This window comes from Dunckerocampus dactyliophorus, chromosome 1 (assembly GCF_027744805.1).
Source record: "Dunckerocampus dactyliophorus isolate RoL2022-P2 chromosome 1, RoL_Ddac_1.1, whole genome shotgun sequence".
In the NCBI taxonomy this organism is placed as follows: domain Eukaryota; kingdom Metazoa; phylum Chordata; class Actinopteri; order Syngnathiformes; family Syngnathidae; genus Dunckerocampus; species Dunckerocampus dactyliophorus.
This window is the reverse complement of record NC_072819.1, coordinates 48,797,413-48,812,788: the sequence shown is the minus strand read 5'-3', so window position 1 is coordinate 48,812,788 and position 15,376 is coordinate 48,797,413. Positions and strand designations below refer to the sequence as shown.

Sequence of the window (15,376 nt, the reverse complement as noted above, 5' to 3'; positions counted from 1 at the left end):
AATCGCAGATTTTGAGAACAAAACTGCAAATTAACGAGAAAAAAAAATTACAGATTTACAGGGAAAAAGTCATTGATTTCCGAAAAAAAAAGTAGTAATATTGACGTGTCATCGTGTCACACCATAGAGGGAAAAATTAGGGCCACATTGAAAAAAAATCTGAGATTTCCAGAATAAAGTAGTAAATTTACGAGAAAAAAGTTGTAAATGTACGAGAAAAAAGTTGTAAATTTACAAGAATAAAGTCGTTATATTATGAGAATAACATTGTAAATTTCTGAGAATAAAGTCGTAATATTACGTGTCATCGTGTCATACGATAGAGGGAAAAATTAGGGCTACATTGAAAAAAAAAAATCAGAGATTTTGAGAATAAAGTCGTAAATTAACGAGAAAAAAAGTTGCTAATTTACGAGAATAAAGTCGTAGTATTACATGTCATACGTGTCGGAGGAAAAAAGAGAACAGCTTTTAGGGAAGGATGTGAACTTTCCTCTTTAGAACGTGGCGGCATAATTAAAAAAAACGTTTTAAAAAAAAGTTAATAAATAAATAAATAAATAAAATAGAACGTGACGGCGCGAACCAGAGCAGTTGAGCATTTAGCATTTAGATTAGCACAGCTAGCCCTTCTTGCTTCCGCCTTCCTTGCCCCGCCCCCTCCTCATGCCCAAAGTCCCCCCCTTTCATAGCTGTCTCAGGCAATGACTGTAACATAAAGTTACGAGTTTTTTCTCGTAAAAGTAGGACTTTATTCTCGTAAATGTACAACTTTTAATACTCTGTCGTAACAGGCATTGCCTGAGACCCGAGAGCTATGAAGCTATGAAAAGTGGGTACTATCTGACTTTTGGTCTTGGGCGAAGGTAATATTGCGATTTTTTTCTCTCGTAAATTGCTGACTTTATTCTTGTAAATTTACGACTTTTTTCCTTGTAGATGTACAACTTTATTCTGAAAATTTCCGATTTTTTTTTTCAATGTGACCCTAATACTCTGTCGTATGACTTTATGCTGCATGGAAAAATATATACTGTATAGTTCATTTTACCCTTATAACGACACAAACAACTACCTAGCACGAATATAAATGTTTGCATAGTTGAATAGTTTGTTATCATTGCGGAGTGTCCAAAATGTTTCCACCTAGGGCTGCATTCTGAAAAATCAAAAGATGCAAGGGGGCCGCTTGAACTCATTCAATCTCAGCCATTTTTCAAAATTCAATTCCTTCAGTATCGGACATTTTAGACGATTTTGCCTGATTTTTCAAGGCGCACAGAATATTGTCTTCTATGGCTATATAAACATGGAACCTACCAAAAGAAAGATCATCTGTTCTTTAGTAATCAGCAGTAGAACATACTTTAGGTAAGTTTCAGGAAAATATCAGTTCCTGACTAAAGCAGCTTTTTGTGAAAAGATACATTTCAGGCATAAGTTTCACTTTGACACATTTTTTTTTTTTTTTGCTTTTGTGACATCTCAAATATCTCAACAACTGCACCACAACATAAACAACACAATTTTTTTTTTTTTTTTTTTACATCAAAATACATTACTTTTTACAAATATAACACCTTGAACTATTTACTATTTTCACATTTGGAACCAAACTGCATGTGTGCACGCGTGCGTGCCCGCCTGTGTGCAAGTGCATGCGTGGAAATTTCCCTACAATGCCTAACCTTCTGCACGCTACACTTCTCCACGCTCTTCCACTTCCTCCTTGCTTTAACACATGCAAATGAGCTCTTATCAAATGCACTTCTGCCACCTTGTGGCCGTTTTTATGTCTTGAAACTGCTTGAACAGTGACATCTGTTAGTGTGCACTTGCATCACCACCTCTTTTTGCCTCTCGCGCAAAAAAACATAAAAGACGTATGAATACATCTTTTGACGTATATATGCGTCTTTTGTACTGAATGGGTTAATATGCAAAAACATATTTTTTTATTTGATAAAAAGGCTGTATTGTTGTATTTTTCCCATTCTTGCTTTTTTTTGTTTGTTTAACTATGTTCAATATTCGCTTTCTTACCGATATCCATTACACCGATATTGTTCAGCACTTCATTATCGATACCGATTTTTATTTTTTTTTACTGTGATGCCGCTGGATGCAACACTGCTTGTGCAAAATAAGACAAATACTGCAACCGACGACACAAGTAAAAATGGCAGATTTATTGTAAACATTTTGTCTCAACCAAATAGTCATTAAAAAAAATCCTGACCAATAGTCAACAGTGATAAAATGTCCTACTACCAACAGCGATGGTGCAATTTCGAAAACTGTACATTTGTATGTTGCACAAACATCCGCATAAGAACAAAGTACGAAACTCTGCACTGCGTATGAGGGTCTGGAGAGGCGAAGGAGGGGGAAAGTCTTCTTGCATGCGAGAACCCATGACCTGGCGGGGTGGAGGGTGGGGTCACATTCCTCGCCTTCCTCTTTTCGTTAACCGAATTATTGGAGCTGCCGACATGATGTCGTTTCACATGATGACCAGTTGATGCATTCGATCCGGAGAAAAGTGGTCAGATGACCTCAGCCCTGGATTAGAAAGTGAAAAGTTGTGGACTTGCTACTTGCTGTAGCGGGGGCAAGCCTGTGGCAAAATGAGCCGGCACTTTTTCTCTAATTGCTGCAACAATTAATCGATGATTAATCGACTATCCAATTCAGCAACAGGTATTTTGGTATTTAATTAATCGTCTTTTGATAAATATCCTCTCATATTGACCTCTCAAATGTGAATTTTGGTGTTTTTCCATAGCCATCGATGAAAGGAGACCTATTGTGGTTGTGTTTTAAGATATTCACACACATCAGCTTTGACTCATTGAAAACAGTGATTGACATTTTGCCTCTTTTCTGATGTTTTGTGTGCCAGACCACTAACTAGCTTCATATTGGTTCGGTCCGTCTACGGATGGGGTGTCCAAAGTGCGGTCCGGGGACTATTCTTTTTAGTCGTGCGGCACATTCTTAAAATCTAATTTCACAAGAAAACAAAAACAACAACAACCAAACGAAAAGCAGTCATTTTACAAGCAAAAAGTCAAACGATTAAGAGAAAAAAGTTCTGATCCAACAAGAAGAAGCCATCATTTTCAGTGTTTTCAGGAGTTTCAGTGGCAGATTACTATCACTGCCCTGCTCAACCGAAAGACTGAGCAGGTCATTCCCCCCCCCCCCCCCCCCACCCCCCCCCCCCCCCCACCCCCCCACCCCCACGCCAGACTTTTAGACTTTAGTCTTTTCATGGTCTCTGACACGATGAGGCTGCGTTTCACTTTCATGCTGCCAAAATCTGGAACAGCCTTCCAGAAGATGTGCGTGTGACAACTGAAAGTATTTTATCTGCACTCTTCATTTTTAATTAGGGTTTTGTTTTTTTTAATCAAAGGATTTATGGAATTTTATGTCATGATTTTAGAATGATTTTATGATTTTATGGAGTGATTTTACCCTTCTCTTCTGGAAAGCACTTTCAACGACCTTGTGTACGAATGGCGCTCGATATAAATAAACTTGCCTTGCCTCGCCATTTGCGGCCCACGACCCGTTTATTTTTGGCCCGCGGCAAATTGGAGAAGTGAAATGAAACCCTTAAAAAAACAGCAAAAATGAGGAAAATAGAGGCAGTGTCGACAAAAAAGCTGAAAAGATGATCCCAATACATTTTTTTTAACCTTTTTATAAAATGTAAAGTTTGGACACCTCTGTCTCGGCATATCTAAACTTGTTGGTTTTCAAAATAACAAAGAGGCCCTTTCATCCTTACATTTTTGAGCGTGAAAAGTTTGGACACGCCTGGTCTAGGGTCTTATCGATCACTCGATTAATCGAAACAACAAGCTTCATTTGTTAACTGCAGCCGTAGGTTGCATGTTGCAGTGTTTGTGAAACACGTTCACGGTAAAGGAAGCATCATGCGTTCATTACTTGACATTAGTCTGAGGTTTGAGAGCGGCTGCCAATATCGGTATCGGTTGATGTCGCAATCGGCCATTGTGGAGCAAATCTACTTTGAAATATTCCTAAGGAAAATGCTGCGGGCGCCGATAATAAATATGTCACAGCTGATTTGCATGAAAGAGCCCTGCATGTTCCTCTGCGTTCCCGTCTAAACCGCAATCAGCCCACTTGCTAACCACGATTACTATGATGAACTGATTGTCAGATTATACCACCAAAATGGTTTTAGCACGCATCTGCATAATTGCGCTCGGCATATCTGCACCCGTGGGCTCGCGGCTGCCATTAGCCGCCGCGCAAAAAGTGAGAGATTGAGAAGCGGGAAAGTGTGTGCCAAGCGAGTGGGCGTTATGATTATGTACAAGTGGAATCTGTCAGTATTTGGTGGAAATGTAGCAAGCGTTCTTTTGTCGCTGGCGCACGAGGATGTGCTGAGGAAGGTTGCATCCGGGGTCGGGGGGGGGGGGGGGGGGGGGGGGGGGTCGGCCAGTCACATGTATGAATAACTGCCGAGGAATGTTTGACAAAGCAGCGACTCGTGCAAGAAGACATGTCCAAAATGACACAAGTCTCCGAGTTTTTTTTTTACCTTAAGCATGAAGGGGTGCCCTCTTGGCATCGCTTGGCCAAGGTCACATGACCAACACATGCGCTGTCAGCTGAACTCAGCTTCCTAAATTGCGGGAAGAAGTGCACATTTTCAAGCGACTGGAGGCAGCGAGCAGCGCATCGCTCGTGCAGGTCGCTCTTCCCCTCCGTCCTCCTCTTCCTTCCATCACTGCTCATGCCTTGAAAGCAGGCCAACATCCCACACACCCACGCGCACAAATCCACGCTGTGCCATGTATTTTTCCTCCCCCCGTCCGAACCGCACTTTGTACTAATTGCGTGCCGTTTCCATGGCAACAGGTAGCAACACTTTTCGGTAAGCTCATGCCTCCCGGTAAGTACATTCTCCGACTGAGGCAACGACCAGTGATTTGCGATATTACAAGTAATGCAACAATGTCCCGACGCCCTCTGACCGCCTCATTGAAATCAAACGTGCACTAAATTGTGAAGAAAACCATCCAGCTGCAGTAAATGGGGCCACTTTGGCCACGTTGAAGACGCTAAAAGCATTCCGGTGTTGGTCAATATATGATCAACAGATAAGATGACGAAGCACATTAGTCCAGTTTATATGCCGCTTGTCCTTGGGTATGCTGGAGCCTATTCCAGCTGACTTGGTACTCTCTGGACCGGTCCCACATACAGACAAAACCACTTACACCTGTGGGCAATTTAGAGTCTCCAATTAATCTAACATGCATATTTTGTGGGGGGAGAAAACGTGCAAGCTCCAAATACAGACGCTGAAACAGATAAGAACGTAATCTCATGACTGTGTGGCCAACAAGCTAACCACAAGCCACCGTGCGGCCGCAAATTGGTATTTAAAAATGAAAAAATAAATAAATAATATATATATAAATGTAATGTCTGCCGGGGGGGTGGGGGCATTTAATAAATAAACAAAATATATAAAATTTTAAAAAATTATATAAAGTGTGTATATAAAGTGTATATAAAGTGTTTTTTGCATGCTTGTCACACTTAATTGTTTCAGATCATCCAACTAATTTAAATATGAGTCAATGACAACACACGTTAACACAAAATGCAGTTTTTAAATGACGCTTTTTATTATTAAAGGAGTAAAAAAAACAAAGCTACATGGCCCTGTGTGAAAAAGTGATTGCCCCCTATAGCTAATAAGTGGTTGGGCCCCCCTTAGCAGCAACAACTGCAATCAAGCGTTTGCGATAACTTGCAATGAGTCTCTTACAGCGCTGGGGAGGAATTTTGCAGAATTGTTGTCATTCAGCCACATTGGAGGGTTTTCCAGCATCAAGTGCCTTTTTAAGGTCATGCCACAGCATCTCAATAGGATTCAGGTCAGGACTTTGACTAGGCCACTCCAAAGTCTTCATTTTGTTTTTCTTCAGCCATTCAGAGGTGGACTTGCTGGTGTGTTTTGGATCATTGTCCTGCTGCAGAACCCAAGTTGCTTTCAGCTTGAGGTCACCAACAGATGGCTGGACATTATCCTTCAGCATTTTTTGGTAGACAGCAGGATTCATGCTTCCATTTATTACAGCAAGTCTTCAAGGTCCTGAAGCAGCAAAACAGCCCCAGACCATCACACTACCACAACCATATTTTTACTGTTGTTATGATGTTCTTTTTCTGAATTGTGACGTTCCTTTTACGCCAGATATAATGGGACACACACCTATTTCCCAAAGTATTGGGGAGGTCTTGGGGATCATCAAGATGTTTTCTGGCAAAATTGAGAGGAACCTTAATGTTCTTTTTGTTCAGCAGTGGTTTTGGTCTTGGAACTCTGCCATGCAAGCCGTTTTTGCCCAGTGTCTTTCTTATGGTGGAGTCATGAACACTGACCTTAACTGAGGCAAGTGAGGCCTGCAGTTCTTTGGATGTTGTTGTGGGGTCTTTTGTGACCTCCTGGATGAGTTGTCGCTGCACTCTTGGGGTCATTTCAGTTAGCCGGCCACTCCTGCGAAGGTTCACCACTGTTCCATGTTTTGGCCATTTGTGGATAATGGCTCTCACTGTGGTTCGCTGGAGTCCCAAAGCTTTAGAAATGGCTTTTCTAGATTGATAGAGCTCAACCACTTTTTCACACAGGGTCATGTAGGTTAGGATTGTTTTTCTCCTTTAATAATAAAAAGTTTCATTGATAAACTGCATTTTGTGTTCATTTGTGTTGTCATTGACTAATATTTAAATTTGCTTGATGATCTGAAACATTTAAGTGCGACAAAAATGCAAAAAAATTGGAAATCAGGAAGGGGGCAAACACTTTTTCACGCGACTGTATGTTGCTCCATTTTTTCTCCTTTAGCAGTTTTGTCGGCTTCCGATATACCGATACTGTCCAGCACTTTATCAAATATTGACAAATATTGCCATATGCTATACAATTAAAAGTGACATATTTATTTTAAATATTTTGTCTCAACAGTGATACAATTTGGAATTCTGAAAATTTCTATGTTGAACAAACGTCCAGATAAGAGCAAAGAAAAGTAGTAAGAAAGTAAGTAAACATTGTGGGAACATACTGAGCTGCAAGCTTTGTTGCTCTGTGGAGCACGACGCAGTCGGAGGAGGTCTCACTCTGCCGATATTATCAGACATCCCCAGTGTAATTTAATTTCTACAATGTGTGGCTAACATTACTAGTAATATGTAATAATGTATCTTTAATAATGTATTTTATTTTCAGACAACGCCGAGGGCCAATGAAAAACAGCTGTGAGCGGAAAGTGGCCCCTGAGCTGCAGTTTGGACACCCGTAACCTAAATGATCTTCAAGGGGCAGGCAATAAATCTGAAATAGCCATTAAAATAATGACTGCTAATAGTCGTAAACAACAGTGCACTCTGTACTAATTACAATCAATGCAGTGCACAGAGTATGGTCTTAGAATGTGACAAACTACCGCAACATGACCCCGAGTTTTTTATGAATGGGCAGCAGGAAGTGCTCCCATTGGCGGAGAGGCACGACCAATCAGGGGCAAACATTTGCAACTGGGAGTGTATGAATGGAAGAGTTAACAGGTCAGATATTTTTAGCAGTGCGTGCGTGTGTGTCGCTATACATAGCTGTGGGAATTGCAGACGGACAATTGTCCAAATTAGAATTAGCAGTCAGGACCACCTGTCTGCTCCTCGCCCAGGCGGAAACACCGGAGCAGGCGGAGCTGATATGGCAGGACGGAAGGAAGGAAGGAAGGAAGGAAGATTCTGAAGGAAGGAAGGGGGGGGGACGGAGGTCACAGATCACTTTGCTGGTTTCTTCTCTTGCTGTCTGTGTCCTTCACAGGGACACAGGGAGACATTGTTAGTGGTGAGCTGGGGGGGTGTCTGGGCCAAGCAGAGTTCACATACCTCCCTGCTGGATCACTGCCAGATCTTACAAAGCATATAGGTGGAAGATATAGGAGGAGAGCATTTCAAAGGGCCATTGCATTATGAAAGGTTGTGTAAAGTTGACTGTGTCTTTACGCTATTTCAGCCTGTGCATGTTAGGATATGTCCACCAAAAGTGATTGCCGTCTTCTTTTTCCAGGGTTCCTGCAAGGCACCACACAGAAGAAGGATGCGCTCGCCTGCGCACCACCGGAACTGATAACGCAGGACTATTTATTTACAGTCTTCTCCATATTGCTGCGCGATAGTTTCTCAGCTGCGACATCCACTGAAGCTCCAGCACGCGATGACCCTCCTCTTCAAGCGTGGAGCTCTTTTACGGGATGTCCAGCGCTTGCTCAGTAGTCAGTGTAGATCCTGTCGGGCTGGCAGCAGCTACATCTGGCTACTGGGTCTCCGTCGGCCTCCGTGTTGCTCAAAGGTGGATCTACACGACACATTTGGATGTGGAGGGACTAAATGAGTACGTTCTGGACCTGGCATACAGTGTAGGACTCTGTGTGTGTCAGTCTACAGCTACATTGTCTGCTGGGTTTCAGGATTTACTCCACAGTAGACCTTTGTCAGCGCGTGTGTTGCCATTTTGCTGTTAAATACAATCTAAGACAAGCAGAGACCATTGCAGGTAATTTGACAACTTTGTGTTTATTGACTCATAAAACATTCTTCAAACAATAAAACAATTTTAAATGTCCGTTTCTGTACAATGCTTGCTAAGCAATTTTATTTATATATAGAAAATGTAAGAGGGGTTGTGTTAAAATGACAAAACCCCTTCAAATTTAATGGCAGGTACTCTGGAAAAAAATAACAGCATTCCATCAACAAATATTTTCAAGCAATAAATATGTATTTATAAATAGTGTAAATTTACATCGAGATTAGAAACACAATGAAACAATCACAAATTAAACTTTTATTTCATAAGTCTATGTGCAACCCATTTTCTTTGTGACTTGGCTAGTACATTTTTACTATTTTTTTTCCTTTTTTTTAACTAAGAAATAAAACAGTTTGGAAAAAAATAAAAAAAACAAGACAAAGAAAACAAAAGCTGTGAAAGGATAACTAAAAAAACAAAACAATCACCTACACTCTGCACATTACAATTTTTTTGTGGAGATTTTGTCGAGCGGCAAAATGACTATCTAGCGTAAGACAGAGAGCAGTTAGGCTAGCGCTCCTTAGGAGGACAAACCCAAGAAATTGGGGCAATGAGTTAAAACAAATCAGAAGTCAAAGCCAGTGAGCAGAAGAGAAGGCGAGAAAAAGGGGGGCAGGAAGGTGGTGAAGTCAGTAGTCTTTTACGGGTGGTGTAGCCAGTTCTGGACAGTCAACAAGTATCTACAAAACATTTCATCACACATTAAAAGAGACGCTCCTCCCTCATCCTTCTGCTCCCAAACATTTTTGATTGAGTCCTCCGTTGAAACGGGCTGAACTATTGTCACTAGAGAGGGAGACAGAGTCCTATGAGCAAGCTCGGTGCTGCCCCCATCTGGTGGGAGGCCCTGTGCGCCAAACAGGTTGCATAGACAGACGCAGCCGCCTCAGCCTCCAGCCGTCGCTATGGAGACCTGCCATGCGGGGAGGGGGCGGTGGCGAAGGTGGAGAGACGGCCTTGGCGTTCCTGAATATCAGAAAGGGGTCCGTGTACGTGGATGCGGTTTCTTAAGTTTTTAAATTGGCTTCACGGTTCCACTGCAGAAGAAATGGGTCTCCTAATGTCAAGATGAAGATGAATGAAGAGGAGGGGCCTGTGGGAAGGTGATGAGAAAGGATTAGACAGGATCAAGATAGCAGATGGAGGGGATGATCAAACAAGCATGCAATATATACGCAATTTTATGACAGAAACAAGAAGAGCTTTCATAATTTGTGTTTCTTGTACGTACAGTGCTACCTTGGCTTTCGTTTTTGAAAATGATTGCCATAAATGTGTCAGTTATCGTACAGACAAACAGTGCATCTACCAAACAAAGCATCCACATGTTGGCGACTCAGTTAGGGACGTCTGGATCGGGATCGGCTTTTGATGACGGGATGACATCGGCATCCGCCACGAGATGGTGCCCATCCGGTTGCCGTATCACGTTCGTAACTCTGGGCGACACTCCAACACGGTAGGTGCGGTAATGTGCCTCAAAGCTGGTTGCCACTCGACTCCCGCCACCCGCAAGAAGAAGAAAACGCAACACCACCGTGCAGACATGACCACGGTGAAGTTGGTTTCACGTTGGACGTCGGATATTCGGCTTCGTAGCTACAGCAGTAGTTCCCCCTCACTGTGCCCGGACTGCTGTCATTGTGCGGGGAGCTCGCACGGGAAGTGCTGCTCTAACTGCTGGTTGTTTATACCAGGGACCGCCAATAAACAATAAAATCGTGTTGAGTTTGTTAAAAAAATATATATATACACAGTAGTACCTCGCATAACATAAACCTCCTTTTACATAAATTCCACTGAACATAAAGAATTTATGTAAAGTTTTTGCTTGTATTACAGAAGAAATCCCATATAACAAAGTGTCAAGTCAGTGCAAGTCTTTTTTTTTCCCCAATCAACTTTATTAATGCCTCAAGTCAGTGCAAGTGCAGACTAACACTTTGTGACGCCTTCTGACGCATCACGCTCTCATTGGCTGATTTTCGGGGCACCGCCGCTCTCATCTCATTGGCTGAGTTATACAGCACGTACGTGAGTTTGTGTGAGAGACAAGCTTGTCCCTTCAAACTCCTTCCTCTTCGTAGTCGCCCTTAAACTAACTTAAACAATTAAGTTAAGTTACAAATTACAATTTTGCACACAGCATTAGCGTGTAGTGCGTGTGTGTTTGTCTGTGAGCCCAGATGACTCTTAGACTCTTTGAGTCGTATTTCGACTCAGGCTAGTCCTCCTCCTCCTCCCTGCCTCCACTTGCGCTCCTGATCAAGACATCTCGTGAACGGTAGGATTGTTTTTGTTTTTCAGTTATATTAATTTACAGTAATCTTATTTATTACCTTACTTTATATTGGAATCTTACTCTACTATGTTTATGCTAATGTTTTCTTATATTTTCCCACCATATTTGGTGGACTTTGATTATTTTGAAGTGCCAAAGGGGTGAGTTTGGGAAGATCTTGGAACGGATTATGCTATTTACATGTATTTTACGCTTCGTATAACATAAAAACCCTATCACGTAAAGGTTCTCGGAACGGATTATTTACGTTGTAGGGGCGTCTACTGTATATATAAATATACACTAAGTCCCCTACTAATGAACATCCGACGTGCGAACACTCGCAGATACGAACACAAGCCGACTGGTCTATTTTTTCATGTGTTTTGCCCATAATTATTTATATTTAAGTCCATATTTCACATGCTTGACCAGTAGAGGGCCCTGTGACACTGCTAATGGGACCAACAGGCGATTAAGACCAGTGGGAGGATACTGAAGAAAAGCTAAATTTTAGCTGTGCATGCAACCCGGCACAGCTTGTGATTAAAGTTATGAAGAGTTAATAGGCCTGCTTATAATTCTACACCACCCACAGAACACTACCTCTTTTAGAAGAGTCTAATGACGACGATTTGTCCTTTTTTCAATATCTCTGCCTCCTCCTCCTCCACCACCAACGACGTGTGCTCGACCACTCCTCTTCAAAGGTAAATAACATTTATCATTACGTATTATATCATTTTTATTGTTTTTTTTTTATTAATTATCCTCGTTTAATATTACTACTGCATCCAAACTCATATTTACATACATACACATATACTGTATATGTATACACGTACATGTAGTACCTATATCATTGGTATTATTACCTTTTCCCCTACTTAAGAACGATTCGACTTAAGAACGGTCGTCTGGAACCAATTGTGTTCGTTTAGTTGGAGACTTAGTGTGTATATGTATGTATATATATATATATATATTTTCTACATATATATATTCTACATATATTCTACATATATATATATATTCACACCACAAATTGATCTATAACCACGTCAAATGATTAGTCCTACCCTAAATGTATTTCGCACACCCATTTTTTCCAATTTTGTCTTTTATTGGATGAACTTTTATTGGATTGGGGACTTGACTCACAGAGGCTTGTTTAAAAAAAACAAACCAAACTTTAGTTGCATTATTTTTAATGCTTTGAAGAGCTATTTTTATAACCATTTTTGTCTAATTGAAACGAGTTTGTTTTGTTTCGGAATTACTTCCACCAAGGAGCTTATGTTTTTGCTGCTGTTTATCTGTGTTAATAAAATAACTTTTTCAGGAATTGTCAGAAATGGGATATGGAAGAACTGATTACATTTTGGGTTGATCCGGATCACCGTCTGGATCCATGATTTGTTTTCTTTTTTATTTAAGGATTCTTTAACATTGCGAGATAAAACCATTTTTGGCATTTGTGCATATAACTCCACAAAAAATGGTCAGAAAACTTGGGGGAAAAATACAGGACTTGTTTCCTAGAGGTTGTACAAAATATCAAAGACTGATCCAGATAATGGAATAATTCCTGATTCTATGATCCAGAATATCCAAAAATAGGGGACCTTTGGAATTTTCATCTTAGGAAGACCATGCAACAAACACGATTGTGTACAGCCAAGACACTGTGGAATCTGGAGTGTGCCAACAGATTTGTTGCATCTCCAAAAGCTATGGAGCTAGGTCCAGAAGAAACCACTATTACGGAAAATGCAATTTTTGTGAACTACTACTGAACTAATATTGATATCATTATGAATCCTATTGCTAACGCTATCTTTTCATGGTCACGGAATCGAAATATGTACATCAAATAAATGTAGGACTAATATTTATGGTGTGCTTGCGCTCTCCAAATGCTTCACTAGTTCATTTTTGTTCCAATTTTTGCTTTATTGTTACATAAATAAAGCCATATAAACAATAACAATTTGTTATAATTAGCTTTTTACATTACAAATTAATTTTACAAGCACTTTGATAGGAAATAAGAAACTTAAGCAACAAAAATATCTGAGGCGCCATTTGGGAGCCAGAAGAGCCGTCTCTTTTTAGACAGCTGAGCCAAAAGAGCTGGTTTTCTACAATGAGCCGAACATCCCATCACCAATTCAGAAATGTTTTTCAACTCAGACTGAGATATTAGTGCCTGGAGTCCATCTTGAGATCAATCTGCAGACTTACTAATGTGAACTGGTCATAGACCTGCATGAGGTCATCCATCCTGTGCTGCTCCAGCACCACAAAGTCGTCCAGCGTGGCACTGCCTTTCCGGGCACAGTCCTGGCAGTGAACCACATGCTGCTTCTTGGACAGGAGCTCGCGGCGCACAAACAACAGGTTGAACACCTCCACCTGTGGAGAATGCATCAGACAAACACGGAAATTGGCATCACTCAAATTTAACAGTATCAACTCATTCGCACACAGGCTAGATAATTGGGTATTCTAGTCATGTCCTCGATGTTCTGAATTTATTATATGGTTCTAAGAAACTCCTGAAAGGAATACAGCTGGTTACAAAAAAGTTCCGTCCTACGACGTATTGTAAATCAAACTTAATATAAGTCGGAATTTGTATCTAAATTAACACTTAGGTCACTCAAACTGCACAGAGAACACATGAAGGACATAAAAAACACTAAACACAAGAATTAAATAAGACTAATGAAACCCCCCCCACTATTCTGCTTAGTTATTACTGTTGCTTTAAGAGCAGCTCCTTTAACATGCTCAAGGATACTGTCGCGACCTGGCAGTGTACGTGAAGTGTTAAGAGTTTTATGAGGGAGGACGGCTGCTTGCAGAGAAGATAGTTGAGTTTGCTGATGTTGTTTTAGTGTAGTTGCGGCTGACAGTAGCCCGTTTTGTTTCTGCAATCAAGGGACTGTTGAACGATCACCCCCTCGTCATCCTTACATCTGGGTAGACGTTACAATACCATCTTCATCCTTAATGATAGTCGCGACAGTCTAATGTTGTAATGCTGTGACGAGTTCTCGTGTGATGGGCGCCACACACGGGAGGCGACGTCGCCTCTACTCCATTTTTCATTTTCAGCGAAACCTGCGCGATGGGGCAATTATCATAGTCACCGTCCAGCAAAGAGACACGCGAAATTTGTGCGTTTGAAAGGTTGTGCCCGTGCATGTCATCGAAGTTGAAAAATGTTCAAGTTTTCGTCGCTGTTGCCCGGACGAGGCCCAAATCAGGGGGAATTTCATGGATCGACCAATGAGCGGACGGGATGCTAATCAGTACGCTCTCGCAGGTAAACATGGGAGGAAAAAGTGATGCTTGCAGTGTCAGATTTCCAGGAGGTATCTGACATTTCTTTAAAAAAAAAAAAAAGAAAGAATATAGATTTAAAGAAAACAGCAGCGCATGGGAACATTTATGTAAGTTTATCTTCAATACTAGCAAGAGTACTCTATCAACACCGGCCGCTTTTCTTCTTCGATACCCCCAAATTCCCTCCACATCTGACAGCCAATCAAAACTGTGGGAGACTCGTACAATTCGCTTTGGATGTGAACGCGTCACTCACCGGTATAGCTGGTCACAGCTGCTCGTCGCCTCCCGTATGCAGGGTTTGCTACGCATTAGCGATGAATTTCGCCAATCCCAGTTGTTTGTCGCCTCCCGTGTGTGGGCGCCCATGAGCCTCATGTTTACGGACCCAAATTAAGTTTTAATTCATTTAAGGGAGTGCGTTCGTAACCACGAAATGCAGTGCAAAGACGACCGCCTGTACGGGGAACCGTGAATCGAACATGCAACCATAGAGTTGAGTAATGACCGCTGCACCAGAAGGTTGGTGATGTAAAATCAAACATTGAAACAAGTACCACACATAGGTCAGAAGCAGAATGCGCAGTGAGTTACCAACCTCACAGATGGTGCAGTAATGGGCTGGTTCATCTCTGGTTCTGGGCCTCAGAACTGTTTCTTTACCAGCTGTTGCCAAGGCTTCCTTCACCCACTGACACTGCTTTAGTGTCCGCAACAAACAGTACCTGTGAAGAATGTGTCAGACGGGAAGGTTCCGGTGAGAAAAAAAACAAAACAAAAAGCATTTAACTGTAGTGCAGTAAAGTGTGAAAGACTGTGACTCACTTGATCATCTCAAACAGCTTGTGATCAGACACCTTTATGTTGCGTGCCATGTTCCAGGAGAGGTGCACCATAGGAACCATAGATTTCACACTTTGGAGCTTATTCCACTCGTAACGCTCCACAGCCAACTTGTATTGATAGGCTAAAAAAAAAATCATGGCAAGCAATTTGCAGTGTGCTAAAATATACCGTACATTCATGCAACTACATGTACGTGAAGCGATGGCTCCCAGTAACACCTGCTGGCTTTTGTTGAAGTTGAA

At 41.4% G+C, this 15,376-nt stretch overlaps 1 protein-coding gene across 3 annotated transcripts in view; it reads right to left on the bottom strand.

Moving 5' to 3' along the window:
• Positions 1-8,618: 8,618 nt before the first annotated feature.
• Positions 8,619-15,376, bottom strand: part of LOC129177467 (histone demethylase UTY-like) — a 33,465-nt gene continuing 26,707 nt past the window's right edge. For all 3 annotated transcript variants that reach the window (XM_054768693.1, XM_054768778.1, XM_054768863.1), the window contains 4 exons: positions 15,114-15,255; positions 14,887-15,013; positions 13,182-13,352; positions 8,619-9,749 (listed from right to left, as the gene is read on the bottom strand). In XM_054768693.1, coding sequence (XP_054624668.1) covers positions 9,720-9,749; positions 13,182-13,352; positions 14,887-15,013; positions 15,114-15,255 — 470 coding nt within the window. In that variant the 3' untranslated portion in view covers positions 8,619-9,719. The remainder of the gene's footprint in view (positions 9,750-13,181; positions 13,353-14,886; positions 15,014-15,113; positions 15,256-15,376) is intronic.